This window comes from Xenopus laevis, chromosome 5S (genome assembly GCF_017654675.1).
Source record: "Xenopus laevis strain J_2021 chromosome 5S, Xenopus_laevis_v10.1, whole genome shotgun sequence".
Classification (NCBI taxonomy): domain Eukaryota; kingdom Metazoa; phylum Chordata; class Amphibia; order Anura; family Pipidae; genus Xenopus; species Xenopus laevis.
Window position 1 is genome coordinate 118,015,310 of NC_054380.1, and position 18,264 is coordinate 118,033,573.

General features: G+C 39.9%; 1 protein-coding gene across 1 annotated transcript in view; it reads left to right on the forward strand.

Annotated features, from left to right (window-relative positions):
• The window catches only part of LOC108718198 (ephrin type-B receptor 1-B-like), a 160,274-nt gene that overhangs the window by 95,995 nt on the left and 46,015 nt on the right, over nt 1-18,264 (forward strand). The window contains exon 4 of the mRNA XM_018265884.2: nt 9,785-9,940. Within this exon, the coding sequence (XP_018121373.1) occupies nt 9,785-9,940 (156 nt within the window). The remainder of the gene's footprint in view (nt 1-9,784; nt 9,941-18,264) is intronic.

Below are 18,264 nucleotides of genomic sequence, written 5' to 3' on the forward strand. Positions count from 1 at the left end.
AGCAGAATTCTGCACTGGAATCCATTTCTCAAAAGAGCAAACAGATTTTTTTATATTCAGTTTTAAAATCTGACATGAGGTTAGACATTTTGTCAATTTCCCAGCTGCCCCTGGTCATGTGACTTGTGCCTGCACTTTAGGAGAGAAATGCTTTCTGGCAGGCTGCTGTTTTTCCTTCTCAATGTAACTGAATGTGTCTCAGTGGGACATGGGTGTTTACTATTGAGTGTTGTTATTAGATCTACCAGGCAGCTGTTATCTTGTGTTAGGGAGCTGTTATTTAGTTATCTTCCCATTGTTCTTTTGTTTGGCTGCTGGGGGGGGGAGGGAGGAGGGTGATATCACTCCAACTTGCAGTACAGCAGTAAAGAGTGATTGAAGTTTATCAGAGCACAAGTCACATGACTTGGGGCAGCTGGGAAATTGACAATATGTCTAGCCCCATATCAGATTTCAAAATTGAATATAAAAAATCTGTTTGCTCTTTTGAGAAATGGATTTCAGTGCAGAATTCTGCTGGAGCAGCACTATTAACGGATTCATTTTGAATTTTTTTTTTTTTTCCCATGACAGTATCCCTTTAAGTTTAGTGTTGACCATCATACTATCTAGAAGGAGTTTATATTTTCTTTCAATGTCTCTGTAGGTTTCCTCTCTTAATCTAAATCTGTGGTCCTGTTTGGTATCCCTGGTCCAGAGATCTTTCTTAATAAACACCATGACACCATCTTACTTTTATTTCCCAAAGCTCCCTTTTGGCTTATTAAGACTCCTAGGGATTCATTTATAAATAGTGATGAGTGAAGACACTGGCTTCTCTGAAAAATTCATGGAACAGTAAAAAAAATTAGCAAAAAGCATTTAAGTCAATGACTTTTTTATCTCAGCAACAATTTTGTCTTGGTGACTCTTTTGTCTCGCCAACACTTTTGTCTTGGTGACTTTTTTGTCGCAGTGAATTGTGGCAGCAGTTTCGGAAAAATAAAAAAAAATTTGCAGTAACTCATAGCAACCAGTGTTTTTCTTTTTTTTCAACCAGCTTCAGGCAGAAAACTGAAAACAATCATCTGATTGCTATTGCCCAGGAGCAAATTTGCCCAGTGTTCATAAATGATGAACTTACGCATGAGATTCAGCTAAAATGGCCACGCACAAGTCTAGATAGCTCCACTGAAGCCTTATGAAATGCTGAAAAGATGTCAGTGAGCCTTATTCTGTTTTTTGTCCAGTGTGCCAGTGCCCTTAGAGTATGGAAAGATTAAGCATTTCTAAGTAGAGATAATGTCTAAGCAGAGCATAATCAAGTGCTTATATATAGAATAAATAATGGAGTAAATCAAGAATCATTGAAGTCCTCAATCAGGTTTCTACTCCTTGAAGTCCTGTTTGGTACAGAACTCATGTTTAGCCATGTAGACCAGAAATAAGTTCTCTAGCACTGACTGGCTATCTTGTTGTTCACTGTATTTCACTTAGTGGTGCCTTCCCTAAAGAAATGCAATGATCCTGTGGCTCAACTTGAGTCGTTTCATCTGTGAGTTTTAATCAATACAGAAGGGCACATAGAGGTTATCTTCACAGGAGAAGAGTCTCTGCAGAGTGTCAAGAAATCACCACTTGAATTACATTTCGAAGCAAGAAAATGTCAGCAAGGACGATGAGCTTCATCATGTCATTGATTCCATTCTGGCACATCACCAACTGTCATTTCTGTGAAGTCTGTATAAAAATAGTGTTAAAAGTACTTTAATGCCAATTAGAATATATTTTCTCTATAATACTAGTATGATGGTGATTAGAGCTGTCTTTAGGGAGGAGGTTTATTGAAAGGTGACTGCTTGAGCGTTGGCATGTAGTATTTACAGGTAGGGAGAGTTTCTTCACTGTGGCTGTGGGATAGCAGGTATAGTAGAGGCTGATTGTGCCTATAGTAGCAGTGGGATAATAGTCTCTGGGAAGGGAGTGTGACTGTGGGATAGCAGGTATAGTAGGGAGAGATGGTGCCTATAGTAGCAGTGGGATAATAGTCTCTGGGAAGGGAGTGTTACTGTGGGATAGCAGGTATAGTAGGGAGAGATGGTGCCTATAGTAACAGTGGATAATAGTCTCTGGGAAGGGAGTGTGACTGTGGGATAGCAGGTATAGTAGGGAGAGATGGTGCCTATAGTAACAGTGGGATAATAGTCTCTAGGAAGGGAGTGTGTCTGTGGGATAGCAGGTATAGTAGGGAGAGGTGGTGCCTATAGTAGCAGTGGATAATAGTCTCTGGGAAGGGAGTGTGACTGTGGGATAGCAGGTATAGTAGGGAGAGATGGTGCCTATAGTAACAGTGGGATAATAGTCTCTGGGAAGGGAGTGTGACTGTGGGATAGCAGGTATAGTAGGGAGAGATGGTGCCTATAGTAACAGTGGATAATAGTCTCTGGGAAGGGAGTGTGACTGTGGGATAGCAGGTATAGTAGGGAGAGCTGGTGCCTATAGTAACAGTGGGATAATAGTCTCTGGGAAGGGAGTGTGACTGTGGGATAGCAGGTATAGTAGGGAGAGATGGTGCCTATAGTAACAGTGGATAATAGTCTCTGGGAAGGGAGTGTGACTGTGGGATAGCAGGTATAGTAGGGAGAGATGGTGCCTATAGTAACAGTGGGATAATAGTCTCTGGCAAGGGAGTGTGACTGTAGGATAGCAGGTATAATAGGGAGAGATGGTGCCTATAGTAACACTGGGATAATAGTCTCTGGGAAGGGAGTGTGACTGTGGGATAGCAGGTATAGTAGGGAGAGATGGTGCCTATAGTAACAGTGGGATAATAGTCTCTGGGAAGGGAGAGTGACTGTGTGATGTAATTTGTCATACTGAATACATTTCACTGATGATGACATTAAACCCTCTGGCTGCCTTTTGGATATTGAAATGAAACAGGCAAACCTTCCTTACATATTCTTTCTATTCTAAAATGCAAACAATATCTTTAGTGTACTAATAAATACATGCAAATATATTTCGGCACACAAATAGAGGCGCACAATTGCAAGGTATTACGTGCGCTGACTGCATGAGTTACACTTTTGCATACCAGTCTTGCAGACACTAGAATCCTGTGTTATGCAGCCAAGGAGGATACAAAGAGACAAGGCGATAAGGAGACAAAACCCAAGGGCATTTGGTCCTATAATTGGAAAATTTACATTACATGACTCCTACAACCAATTAGTTTAAAAATTGATTAATCAATTTTTTACAGCACACTCTTCAATAACACATACAAAACTGTAATATTAATTACTAATGTGTCAGGCTGGCATAATTAAGATTTATTTAAAAAAAATAGTAAGGGAACATAGTATTTTTGTACATGGAGGCCTACAGCTGGAATCTCATCTCTTGACTCTTTGACTTTGTGAGCTTGTTTTGGACATTTTTGTTCCAAGCTAATTTCAGTCGTGCTAAACATTCGACTGCAATCGGCAACACTGATTTTGGGCATATACAGTACATGCCTCTCAAAATACTTATTGTGCACCCCCAGTTTCATTTCACCCAGTCTTAGCACGTGCCCAAGATGCATCGCTCTGCTGTGGCTGCAGTGCAGGTGGTGGGGATTTGTGATGTATGGGCTGACCCCATACCCACTCAGTGTCGGACTGGGCCGGCGGGACACCGGGAAAAACCCCGGTGGGCCCCGGGCTCTTGTGGGCCCCGCCGGCCCAGATCCGCTACTTAGTGGGGCGGCGCGACCCCACTTTGCTTGGGGTCGCGGTAGAATACAATGGCTGCGCATGCGCACAAACGCGGCGCCGCGCGCATGCGCACAAACGCGGCGCCGCGCGCATGCGCACTAGCCCCCCTGCAGCACTCCGGAGCGGCAGTGGCGGCTGGAGGGGGCCCTGGGGCAGTAGCCCCGGTGGGCCCCATGCCTCCCAGTCCGACCCTGTACCCACTGGATCTGCAGGTTGGGCGGGTTTGGACTGAATTTTCTGTGTCCATGGTGGATGTGGGTCACAATGAGGTACCACAATACTGTAGCGGCTATGCTTTTTTGAGACATGGCATTTTGTGACGAGCGAATTTGTCTAGTTTCGCTTCACCGAAAAATGAGCAAAACTGCAAAAAAAAACTGCAAAAAATCTGTGAAACACATTGAAGTCAATGGGCGTAAAAATGTTTTTATTGCGCAAATTTTATTTTCTGCTCAAAAAGCATTAAAATCAATGGGGCATATTTATCAAGGAGTGAAGTTAGAGATCACCACAGTCCACTAGAGTGAAATTCCTCCACTCTCCATTCATTTCTATGGCCTTTTTAAAGAATTAGATTTAGAATTAGAATTTGGAATTTATCAAAGGGTGAATTTTCACTTTCACCCATTGATAAATACTCTTTCATAAATCCCACATAAATTAATGGAATGGACGGAATTTCACTGTAGTGGACTGTGCTGCTCTCTAACTTCACTCCTTGATAAATATGCCCCAATGGGTGTTTTTTTTTTCTTAATGCAACTTTTTTGTCCAAATGGATTAAAGTCAATGGGCAATTTTTTTGCGAAAAAATTTGCAGATGGCGAAATGCGGACTTTTGCTGCAAATCCATGGTTGGTGGAAAAATGTGCCCATCACTATGCACCACTGATCTGTGGGTGTGGGTCCTATAATGGAGACATTTTGCGGGTTAGGGTTGGTTGCCCATCACTAGTGGGGATCAGATGCAAAAGAGCATGGGGGCAAAATGTGGAAACAACGATGTGTAGACTGGTGGGAGAGGGTGTAGAAATGGGGCCAAGCTTCTCAGTGGGTAAATAGCTCTGCCTCCCTCTTTGGATCCCATCCTACTAATTAGAGAATATAGGCCCCTGGAATTTCTATTGGGTTCTATTATCACTTTTGGGGGCCCTTCCTTACTGCATTTTCCCCAGGTTCCCTCAATATAAAATCTGTATTTAATCCATGTGAGAGTGCAGTTTATCTCAGTTCTCCCTTTCAGTTCCATCCTTGGTACTCCTTATCTCTCCCCTCTACACTTTCTACATTAACCTCCCATTCACCTATTTGAGATCATTTCCATATTTCTATTTGTCTGTTGCTTCATCAGCTTAATTATAGAAATGAGATATTGATAGCCCTGTAATTGTGTGGGGATGGGGGATGGGAGGGGGGGTAGGCTAAGTATTTTTCCCAATTACTGTCTGGAATTCACAATCAAGCAGAATTCAGTGGCTATATCTGCTATTGAAATCTTTGCCTCTTAAGGTGGCAATTAAAATAATATTAGCGTCATTTGTGAACGAAGCTTTGAAAAAAAAAGAACTTTTATCTTAGCTGAAAAAACAGCAATTGTATAACAGAGCAATCCTCATGTACGTTCTAGATTGTTTGGATTGAGCAGTCACACTGGAGCTCACAATAGAGGGATAGGGGTGAACAATGATTGTGTGAAACACCAACTGGCATCAACGGTGGTGGGTTATTTGGCACCTATACCCTCATATGTAAAGCCGCACAGATTTACATGCATACAGCTGAAATGACATAGACTTTAGAATTTCACTTTTTGTGCACTTTTCCTATCCTTATCTTTATACGTGGAGGTGTCACAGTCACAGATGCTGGGCACACAAAGCCCCTGCAGATGACAGCTGGGAGTATCCCATATTATACCCATATTGGATGTACACCAGAAGGGTGAGCACTCCAAACTGGATAAAGTACAGTTCTCCCAAGAGACTTGCTTATCTTAAATAGCTGCAATTGTATCTTTGCGTTTCTTGAATTTTTACAAATGTATCCAAGCGCTGATGCTGACTATTCTGGGCTCTCTGGCAAAAAGCCTCTTATTTGATTACGTTTCAGAATCTTTGTATCTTTTTCTGGCGTCAGTGCAGGAGATCAAAGAGAAACTCTGAATTTTTTTATCAAAATCCGGGTGTTGGCAGAGCTGTTTTAAAATTAAAATGGGACAGTTGGGAGGTATGAAGATGTATGTAGTAGGGTAGGACTACACTGATGTTTTCGCCGCGATCCGACGCACTGCAGGAAAACGTTGGCGTCAAATCGCATGCGACAGAAATAAGGTGAGTAAATGCATTGTCAGATGACGTTGATCGCTGCGTCTGCATCCGACAGTCGCGTCACGTTGGATCAACGCTGCGACTTCATCCGACATTTCTATCTCTTACCTTATTTCCATCGCATGCGATTTCACGCCGGCTGCACACTGCATCTGCATCCAAAAGTCAAAGCGTCGGATCAACGCTGCGACTTTATCCATTTCTATCTCTTACCTTATTTCTGTCGCATGTGGTTTGACACCGGCGCGTCGGATAGCGCCGAAAATGTCCGTGTAGTCCTACCTTTATGGGCTAGAACAATGCAGAATAGCTATACATGGGAATGTAACAATACAACTGCTATGCCCTTAAATATAGTACATAATATAGAATATTCAGAGAAAAAAAAGCTGATGGCCACACAGAGCATTTCTTCTATTTACTTTTATTGCTGAGAGCTGCCACATTGCTAGGCTCAGTGTAGGCCTTCTCTGTTGACTGTAACAGGACAGATTAAAACATTTCTAGCCACTAGTGATCTCCTACAGCAGGAGAAATGGACAAAAAGGGACCCAATTAAGAGTGAACAGACAAGATTGACCAACTAGTGGGAACAACCTGATTGGCTAACGATGTATTAAATAGGTGGTGCAGATTGGAAAGAAGGTGGTGGATAGGGCTGAATTTGCTGGAGAAAAAGTATTGGCTAGTTGAGGGTGCAGCTTCTCACCCCACACATTTTATCACAGGTTTAAGGGACAACATGAACTTAACATGGCCCAGACTTTATTGGGTCCAGAACACTCTATTTAATGGGGGGAGGTGTGGCTATGTGTGCCAGATGCACCATTAGGGCTTATAGGAGAATTACCTGGAATAGCAATCAAGCTAACGGGCAGCCCTGGTGGTGGTAAAATATTGTAATCTGTTATAATTGTTGGGAAGTTCATATGTCTATCTATACATATGTAGTCTATATATACATATACAGCTTCTCTAATACACAGGACTCAGCGTGACCCTTTTTACAAGAACCTAAAATATTTACAAGCGATACTACAGAAGAATAATTGTGTATTAATATTGCCTGAATATATATATATGCATTTCCCAAATGCGGCTGCGTGTTCCCTTTCCACCAGATCTTTCCATCATTAACCCTTGCTTGGCTTCCAGCAAAGAGCCAGACTGAGTGCAGCAGAGCACTACAGGGATAGGGTTAACTGTCGAGCACTTATTTGTTGTTGATTAGGATGAAGGAGAGAGAGAGAAGCTTCAATCCCAAAGTCCTGTGAGTGTCTCCTTGTAGGTAACCCACAGAAAGGAAATTAAGAGAAGCAAAAGGAATAACCGCTTTTTCCCTGCAATTTCCTTTGGAGATATGGCTTCTCTAATCTTAATTGAAACCCTTTAACCTGTCACTCTCTGCCGCTCTCTAGATAGTACAGGAGAGATTGATTGTGCTGCTTTATTTAGTTATTTATAATTTCCGTGCTTTGTTTTTATGGCTGGAGTTGCTGCTTCGATGTTTTTTGCTGTCCAACCAAGGTCAAAGACTAGTTGTTCTGTAAAACACAGGAACATAATTACAAACATTTTCAAGTTGAGGATCCAGAGTTTTGAGCCTTTCTCATCCCACACGGTATCTCTGTTGCACCTTCACCCTGCAGATACACATTGTGCTTTACAAGCAGCCCACCTCATTCTCTATTGGAAACATCAGCCGTTGTTATTTGCCATAACTACATTGGCAGCTCTGGCTGGTTGAATTTTTAGTATCTAATTTGTATTGGTTTAAATCCAACTAAAAACTGCTGTGAGCTATGGATCAGCCAGCTTCCTTGTTCCATAGCACAAGAGGTCTGTTGTAGGGATGAACCGAATCCCTGAATCCTTCATGAAAGAGTCGGCCTTTGCAAATTAGGAGTGGGAAAGGAAAAAGTGAAGAGATGAAAAGTCACGTGGTTTCCCTTCCCAACCCCAATCTGGATATGCAAATTCGGGGATTCGGGCCGGCCAGGCACAAGGATTCCTGCTGAAAAAGGCCGTATCCTGGATTCGGTGCATCCCCAGTTCATACCTCCCAATATTCTGGAAATGGAAAGAATTTTTTTGATCATGTCCTTTTTTTGCGGCCACATCCCCTAATTACCATGCCGTTTTACAAAATTTGCCAGGTTCGGAAACATGAACACATTTCCTGTAGTTTCTATATTTTATTACAGTTTTACTAATGAAGGTAAATTGCCTTTTAAGCTGTGACTCTAACTTCACCCAAGGGCCAAAACTGTTAGAAATCTATCATAAGTATCTATTCTGGGCTCTCTGGCAAGAGCCAATTAAGTTAGAAACATTGTATCTTTTTTGGCTGTTCAGTGCAGAGAAATCAGGACTTTCCAGTACAAACGCAGGACTGCGGGTTGAGCTGTCAAAAGCGGGACTGTTCCTCTCAAAACGGGACAGTTAGGAGGTATGCCAGTTAAATTGCTCAGAAAGAAGACATCAATGTGGAACAACCTACCACCAAATTAAGCACATTTACATGCATTGTGATTTAAGGAACAGCTTTTGTGGTTTATATGCAAAAGTGTGAGTGTTGACTTGGCTTACAGTTTTAAACACCAATCCATAATTTACTGATAAAATCAGAAACTCTTAGCTTCATCAAAACTTACCATTAAACCAGCACCTGTCACACCCTGTACTCACAAATACAGCAAATAAGGCACAAACATATACATTATCTACGCATCTATGAGATATTGTCAGCAACTGCTACAGTTCTAGTAAGACATTGCTTGTGCTCCGTGGTGTCCCCAGTGGCACACTCAGGCCCGGACTGGCAATCTGGGGGTTCTGTAAAATTCCATAGTCAGTCACTATTTATTGGGTTGAAAATGCCTGAAATGCCAGGGTTTATTTTGATTCTCAGTCCAGACCTGGGCACACTAACTCATATGGCTTCATGTCAGCCCTAATAATGATAAAAGAAGACTAGGCCTAGCTAATGCACCTTCTTATGCTAGTTAGAATGAAATGAAGAACATGCTTGAGGCAAGGGCACAGGGCAAATTGGAGTGACGTTGCAATACGACTAAGAGCCATGAACAGTAAGTGGTTTGTTCTTTTCCTCTGCTATTAGGCACGGTGGTTATGAAACAATGTAAAGTCACAAGACACGGTCTAGTGGTGCCTCTTGTGTTGACTTAAGCAGTGAAGTTGAAATCAATAGCAACACAAAGTAAATATACCGCTTGTCAGAAGCACCTGCATTTCATTCTGATGCTCTCACCGTGAGAGGGGGGCCCCGGCTGACTGTGTTATCCTTGTTCACAAGCTTCCATGTGGATTTTGGCAAAATGTCATCAACTAAAATTAATCCCCCCATGTATCTGCCATTTCTGAGTATGGTTTCATTTAAGGTCCCTTTTTTTTATCTGTATTGAAAGGTTTTTGACCTACAAGCAAATTGTGTTGGTTGTACTATAGTCCTAATCTTACTTAGGCAGCTCTCGTGGCCTCTCTCTCTCTCTGCGTGAGCCAAGTCAAGGAGCCTGGCAACTACAGTTCCTACAAAAGAAGATGTAGCAATTCTTCTTACAAATAATAAAGCTGCAGGGCTTCAGTATGTTGTACTTTGATGAGATCTCTGAGGACTTGCTTTGCTGATACTTGTGGAGCTCACAGTCCCTTGCTCTTTGCTGTATAACTAAGTCTGATTTTTCTGTTTCTCTCCAGCCTGCCCAGCTGCCATGTTTAAAGCAAATCAAGGCATGGGGATATGTGCACAATGTCCCGCTAACAGTCGTTCCACATCTGAGGCTTCTCCCATCTGCATCTGTCGCAATGGATACTATCGAGCTGACTTTGATACACCTGAGGCCCCATGCACCAGTAAGTGTGATGCTCCACTCTGCACCAGCGCACATAAATTCATTATCTTATATTATTTAAAAAAACAAACCAGAAAACCTTGTATACAACACCGACAGGTGTAACTATCACTTTTTGATCCTCCAAACCATTGGGAAGATGACTTATTTCACAAATATTGAAATAAGGCCTAATAAAACAAGTCATGACATTGTATGAGGTGGTCATTGGTCTGATATCCCTGATGAAACCATTACACCCATTAAATGAAGATCTTATGCAAACACCTGGGTGATGAATAAAGTGAAATATGTGCCATTCCACTGGAACTGCATTAAAGGAGAAGGAAAGGTTAAAATTAAGTAAGCTTTATCAGAAAGGTCTGTATAATTACACTAGTAACCTTCAAAGTAATTCTGTCCTCTGTCAAAAGGAAGACCCCATTTCTTTGCTTCTGTTGTGTACTCATGGGCTTCTGAATCAGACTTCCTTCTTTCAGCTTAAATGTCCAGAACTAGGGCTTGAGCATGCTCAGTTTGCTCCTCTTGCCCTCCCCCCTCCCCTTCCTGCTGTAATCTGAGCCCAGAGCTATGAGTGAGCAGGGAGAGACGCAATCAGGAAGTGATGTCACAGCAAGCTAATATGGCAGCTGCTATCCTAAACAAACAGAGAGAGCTTCTAGAGCTGTTTAATCCGCATTTTTTGTGGCTAATCAATTGACAACAAACTCAGTAGCTTTTGTTCTCCTTTAAAAGACCCAATTTTATTGTTCAGCACACTTTATTGCTCCTAGACATCCATGAAGACTTATCAAAAAAGGTGGTATAGCCAAGGAAATATGTATATATATATATATATATATATATATATATATATATATATATATATATATATATATATATATATATATATATATATATATATATGCACACACACAGGGACGAGCACCACAACAATATACATTTAAGCGTGAGTGCTGTTGTAGCAAAAACAATCTTTATTAAGCTCAAAGTTTCGCACCCTCACAGGGTTCTTTGTCAGTTCTTCATTTTTGTTTTATACTCCTGACGAAGAACCCTGTGAGGGTTCGAAACATTAAGATTGTTTGAAAACTGAAAAACTGAAAAAGATCCCGTGAGTGCCGTCATTTCCTGCATATTCTATACATTTTCTTACAAGCACCCGGGTGTAAGCAGAGTCAACGGTGTGCACCATCAAGCTTCGTATATATATATATATATATATATATATATATATATATATATATATATATATATATATATATATATATATATAATCAAAATTTGGAATAAAGCATTCCTGTGCCAGCACTTCCCTTAGCTGGCCGAGGAATGCTTTATTCCAAATTTTGATTATATGATTGAGAATTGGCCGTGCACCCCTGAGATTGCTTGATTGGAGTGCGGATACTGAAGATATATTACTATATATATATATATATATATATATATATATATATATATATATATATATCGTCAGGATGTGAAACAGGAAGTGAAAACACAATTTAAATAACCCACACACCTTATTATTTTACACCCACAATTAATTACTGAATTAAAGTGCACTGTCCTAAATATAAATTACCAACACTTCATAAATACATATATAACAATATGTTAAATCCATGTGCTTAAAGTAACAATTCATAGACACCAAAAAGAGGAAAAAAAATATTTATTAATTATGTTTTTATTATTATATAAATACTTACAGAACTGTGAAACTTATTTCAATTCATCAACCTAGTGCATTATACACAAAGTATAAAATCTATTTTAATTGTCAATTGTGACCACTGCTAAAACAAGTGCACGTGCTTAAAATCAGATTAAAAACGACCCTATTCCTATTTCACCAATTGGCTAAATTAATTAATTAATATGGTATACCTTCAGTATATTTTTAATAGATACTAGCTCTAAAACCACCACAATTAATAAATCAATGAATCAATAGTGGAGGTATAGAGTATCCAAACTTCATCCATTACAAAATCGCCTGGTCAGTATATGTTTTCATACATCTCAGGGACAACAGTCCCATGAATCAAACATGATTTACTATTATAGTGGTTCATATCAATACAGGCTTTATGGGGTGTCATCAATGCAGCAAATTACTCTACTTACTGTATATATATATATGTAACTGTTGGGTCTTTATATGAAAAATACTTTATTGATTCGTGCTAGTATCAACGTTTCGGCTTTCTCAAGGCTCTGGACAGGCAAAATGTTGATACTGACATGAATCAATAAAGTCGTATCCTTCTATGGGTGTATGATACCTCATTAAGCAGCACCCGGGAGTAGTGTTTGTTTTGAGATCTGGAGTGAGTGAGTAAGTGCGATTTGTACAATGGTCCCAGTTTTGGCACTTAGTCCATTAAGATAACAGGTTTCAGATTTCAAGGATAAAATTCCATATGAATCAAAGACTAAGCTCCTGATAAATAGCTAGAAATATGGGAAAAGTAAGGGTCAGTATCTAAACCAAACAGCAGACTTGGTTGGTTAGTAGATTATATGAAGACTAGTTGAAAATAAAATATTTGGATTGGTCCTCTTGCTGATATGACATAGTAAAGAGCATTTGTATTCTTACAAGTAATAGGCATGCAAAGCTCCACTAGGTCGTATAATGATTTGCTTTGATGGTACAAGAATGGATGTAGCCTTCTACTAAAGCACTGTGATTCATTTATATAGATGGTTGGGGACACTATTTCCTGGTACCACTTCTAACAAGACTGTATGATGGCCCAGTATTTTTCCACAGGGCTGTTTTATATTCATGCCAAGAACTGATTTGTGCGGCAAATAAGACACTCAGGCTTGAAATGGAACAACTTTTGAAGGAAACAGCTAGCAGCTATAGCAGAGCCTTCATTTTAATCAGCCAGAAGAGCTCTACAACATATCATTTTTCATGAAAAAGGTTATACAACTCCTTTTATGTCGTGCAAAACTTTGATTACGGAATTGCTCCTGAAGCAAAGCACGTGGGTTGTAGTTAGATTTGCTCTTAAACGTATTAGGATAAGTATTTGTGGCCATACAAACGGGGAAAAAAAGGAGATTTCCATCCATGTCCCTTTGTTTCTTAGGCAATTCCGATGAGAGATAATAATGTATAGTAGGTGTTGTGGGTCATCTCCTAGTACTAAGAATACATATGCAGTCATAGCTGAACCTACACCTCCTGCTAGATACCTCCTCAGTATCAGGATCTAGGATTCTTCCATTTATATTCTCCCTGATTCCCAGACCCTCTTTCAATAGTAGTTTTGGAAATATTACATATTAACCTCTTTTGTTGCCATGGACAGGTCATAATGGGCAGGTTCCTCTCCAGTATGATGAGATATGCCCTAAACTTACCGGAGAACATTATGAGGGTTGTTTATCAATATTGGAATTTTTTTGATTTTTTTAAATAAAAAAGTCTGACCAAACTAGAATCCACAATTTGACCTCATTTATTATACAAAAACCTTGATTTAATTGATTCGGATAAAAACTCGATAAAAAATAAAATAAATCTGAGTTTTACCCCAAAAAGCCCGATCGGAGTTAATAAATAACGTTTTTCCAAGAAATAACAATTGCTAGAGTATCAAGCAAAACCGAGCGAAAACCCAAATCATACAATTTTTTTTCGGAATTTTTCCCGATAAGCCAGAATTTTCCAGACGTTCGCTCGAAAAGCCGGAAAAGGTCAGATATTAGGGCTAATTCCAGCATAGACCACAGAAACTTCAAAATAGGATATGGATCTCTGCCATTGACTTATTCACAATCTCGGCAGGTCTGAGGTGGTGGATTTCCGGAATTGGGCTTTAAAAAAAATAAAATAAATTCGAGTTTTACCCCAAAAAGCCCGATCGGAGTTAACAAATAACGTTTTTTTCCAAGAAATAACAATTGCTAGAGTATCAAGCAATGCTAGTAAAGCCTTTACCCTTTCAGGCTATATTAAAAACTAAAACATTTACAGGCACAGAAGCACTTGAGCCAGCGTGCTATTACCACATCGATCCACATCACCGACGCACTTTCATTCTTCTGTCAGATCTGCTTTCATGCGCTAATATATCCATATTCCTATAGCGATGTGATTACTCTGAAGATATTGAGTATGTGCCATTCATGGAATATCAGATCTCTTCGGATGCATATGGTTGGGCAGGTGGCACCAGCAGTATTTTTTAGTACAATGAACCTGTCCTATACAAATAATTTTTATTCTTCTAAAAAGAGTTTGGATGTGAGTTTGCTGTTATATTGTAGCATGTTGTGGGCCAATAATCCATTATGCCATGGTGAGCCGATTCTTTTTTTAAATGATGATCTCATGCAATAAAGTATTTACCTAGAGGCTGTAGGATATTTTGTTCTCCATTATTTCTTAAGATTTTCAACAGGCCACTTTAATGTCATATTCAGGCAATTCTGTTCACCAAAACTGTCGGAACTGAACTCTGTTTTGATCCATAGCTTTTATATGTGCTAAGTAGTTTTAGAGTTTACATCTTCTTGCTCTGAGTCGGTTTTCTTGTAGGATATATGAGGCTTCCCACCTGTAAATGTGAGGTTGTTGGAGGATCAGCTTGGCTTTGGCATGTAAGCACCCGGGAGCCCTGGGTTAAGAGGTCAGCACAAATGAAGAATTTACAAAGAGTAACCTTTGCTTTCAGAGCGGTCTCCTAGGACCATTGAACAGTAATGGATTTCAGAGTACCTGGTGTTAAAGCAATGCAGATTATTGACCGCCAATGAACTGCAGAGCAGTCAATGTCGCTTCATTGCAATGCCAATGCCTTGAGAGCCTAGGCATCAAATATAATCAAGAGGCAATGTCCTGAAGAGCGTTATATGGCACAGTAATTCAAGAAATTAAGGGCCATTGGGAAACAAGAATGGAGTGGCTGTGTGTTAAAGAGTGCAACATTGCGGCATTCTGAGCGCTGATCTATTACAGAATATTGAGTGCGTTTAGAGCAAATACACTAGTGACTATTGGGTGTCAGAGTGTTGCAGAACACCTAATACTAGAGTACTGCCATGGCAAAAAAATTCAGCAATTTGCAGAAAACTGCTATTGGCTGTTGCTCATCAACATCCATTCCTGGAAATTCGATGCTTTTAAGTAACTTATTGTCAATACCGTATACTGCAGGTTACTGAAAATCTCATATAGCCAATGTAGCGAGACACAATTTAATACTATATCGTGTTATACTAGTACTGATGGACAATACATTTGGTAGCTAGTGACGGGCGATTCTCTCCCGTTTTTGCGAATTTACTGCAAAAGTCACGAAAATTTTTGAAATTTGAGTGTTTTCACGAAAAAATAGAGCAATCCGAACATTTTCACTAGAAAGTTTTCACTCAAAAAATCAAGCAATTTGAACCTTTTCACGCAATCCGAATGTTTACACGTAAAAATCGGAAATTGGCGAAAATTTTCACCAGCGAATTTTTGCGGGAGATTTGCTCATTTATTCGCCAGCGGCAAAATGTTTGCCGCGAATTCGTGCTAGCCAAATTTATTCACCCATCACTATTGGTAGCAGTGTATTCATATGGGAATGACTATAATGCTGTTGGGGCAACTAATAAACTATACACTGACGAACATGAGTGGCAGCTTGCTGTATAGGCACTTCACTGACAAACAGCCCATTTAAAAATATTTAATGGGGCAATAAAAGGTGCAAAGATTTCTACAGGTCTAGTAATTAAGAGCAACCAATCAGCAGATAATATAACATACTGGTCAGCTATTTGAAGGTTTTGCTATGGATTATTAGACTTGAGCAAACTGTAATTACTTTACCCTCTTAAAGGTATATTTATCAAGGGTCGAATTTCTAATTCATGTGAGTTTTCTAAAACTCCCATAAACTCCCATGAACTCGAAATTTGACCAATCGAAATTTATTATAAAAATCGAATTTTTTTAAACTCGGGTGAATTAAATTGACCCGAAAACTCGAATGTCAGGAAGGCTGCAAACAACTCCAAATTAATCCCAGGATGTCTGCCATTGACTTAAACAGCAATTTGGCAGGTTTTAGGTGGCGAATATTCATATTTAAGGGCCAGAGTATGATAAATCTCGAAAATCAAATTCGAATTTTTTGAAAAACTCAAATCAAATTTGAATGAATCCCGTTGACAGTTTTGCCCATAACAAAACTCGAAAATTAAAATTTTGAATTCGAATTTTCCATTCAACCTTTGATAAATCGGCCCCTTAGTGTCAGTCCATTGTTGACCACGGCCCAATTTTGTAGCCCATCAAGCGCCACTGCATTTCTGAGCTAATGGCAGTATTTAAGATGCTCAAATAAAATGCAGATTATTAGCAACCAGGGAGGCACTTGGTTTAGTGCTTCACCATCTTCATCATGTTCTGCCAGTGTCAGGCTGTTGGTAGATACTGGGAATATTGATAGATATAGTTAGGATCACTCACGGGTGTCCTGAAATAGAGGTTTTATTGGAGTATTACAGACTACCCCACATCAACGCGTTTCGGTTCTCTCTGAACCGTCGTGAAATAGAGGTTTTATTGGAGTATTACAGACTACCCCACATCAACGCGTTTCGGTTCTCTCTGAACCGTATAGAGGTTTTATTGGAGTATTACAGACTACCCCACATCAACGCGTTTCGGTTCTCTCTGAACCGTCGTGATGACGGTTCAGAGATAACCGAAACGCGTTGATGTGGGGTAGTCTGTAATACTCCAATAAAACCTCTATTTCACGACACCTGTGAGTGCTCCTAACTATATCTATATGCTGTCTTTCGAGGAGCACCCGGGACTTGATTGATTGATGGTGAGTGCTGGTTAATAATAATAATAATAATAATTATATATATATATATATATATATATATATATATATATATATATATATATTCTGCTATAACCATGGTTTGGTTGCTTGGTTGCTGTGGGTTAATAGACCTTGAGCAAACTGTGCACCATTTATTACTTCCAGTATATAACAGAACACTGAATTCAGTGCTTTTTCTTGAGTCATTGCATTGAAAGACAATAGGGGAATGACCTTATCTGCCCCTTCAGTGCTCTGCAGGGTATTTATAATATGCCAACCACCAACCCTTCATTCTAAGTTCCCTGGCTGTGCTGCCCTCGCACTGGGAGCCCACTGTGTAATGGAACTGATTAATTCCAATGAGTTAATGTGCGGCCACAGCTGCATTATGCATTCTGGTTGGGTTGGTCGGCCCAAGCAGAACCTCTGTATGAATATTATACATTGAGGAAAACTGAACATTAGAGCACTTCGGATTCACGGCATTGAGCAGGACATTATAGAATCCTAGTCAGCAGTGGCTGGTAGAATAAATGCATTAACTGCTGGACAGAGCTGAATGTTTAGGCCAGTGCTTTACAGGGAGCCGGCTGTTAGCAACTGGCAGCTCAGAAAGGAGCAATGCTTACTGCTGTAAGCATTGCTAGTCTTTTACAATGAAACACATTTATTATCTTGCCAAATGCTCCCCCCTGACCTTGTTCCACAGCATTGTGCAATTATCAGAGAGAAGAATTTACAAATTTGCCGTCTCGCGTCGCACTACCTCCACCCCTTCACTTCCCATCCCCGAAAGGTTACGCTACTGCTTTCATGTAATATTAACAATATTATTATTACTTGGGGAGGTGGAGGAGCACATTTCAGCTTAACCTTAGTGGCACTGGAAAGGCCACAGAATTTTTAATGAGAACATAAGCACAAAATGCTTTATACCTGCCACAGAAGTGCCTAATATCTGGCAGTGGAGATGAGCTTGGCCTTCAGGCAGGCTGGGTGGATATATTCCTGTTTATTTCATGTCTCTGATTCAACACAAACATGAATATGCAACTGGCTCAAATCTTGACTATTATATAGGACATACCAGCTGCCAACATGTATTTTACCCAAGGCTTGATAAAGGGCCCAGTAAGGCCCAAAACATGATGCAAAGTGGATTCTCCTTATCAGTGTTCTGCAGATGCTTGTACTTTATGGGGTTATTTATTAAACTCTGAATGCCAAAACCCCGGAAAAATTGTTTTATTTTGTAACTATACAATCCGAATTTTTAGTGGAAAAAGAAAATATATGAATTTTTCGGGATTTATTATACCCCAACTATGGAAAAAGTCGGAATCTGAAAATCTTGCATCTCTGAACTGCTGACGTATATAGGTCAATGGGAGAAGTACCAAAGATATTTTGATCTGAGCTGGGTTTCGTGCACCAATCCGAAGATTTCGTGTTTTTCGGCAAAATGCGG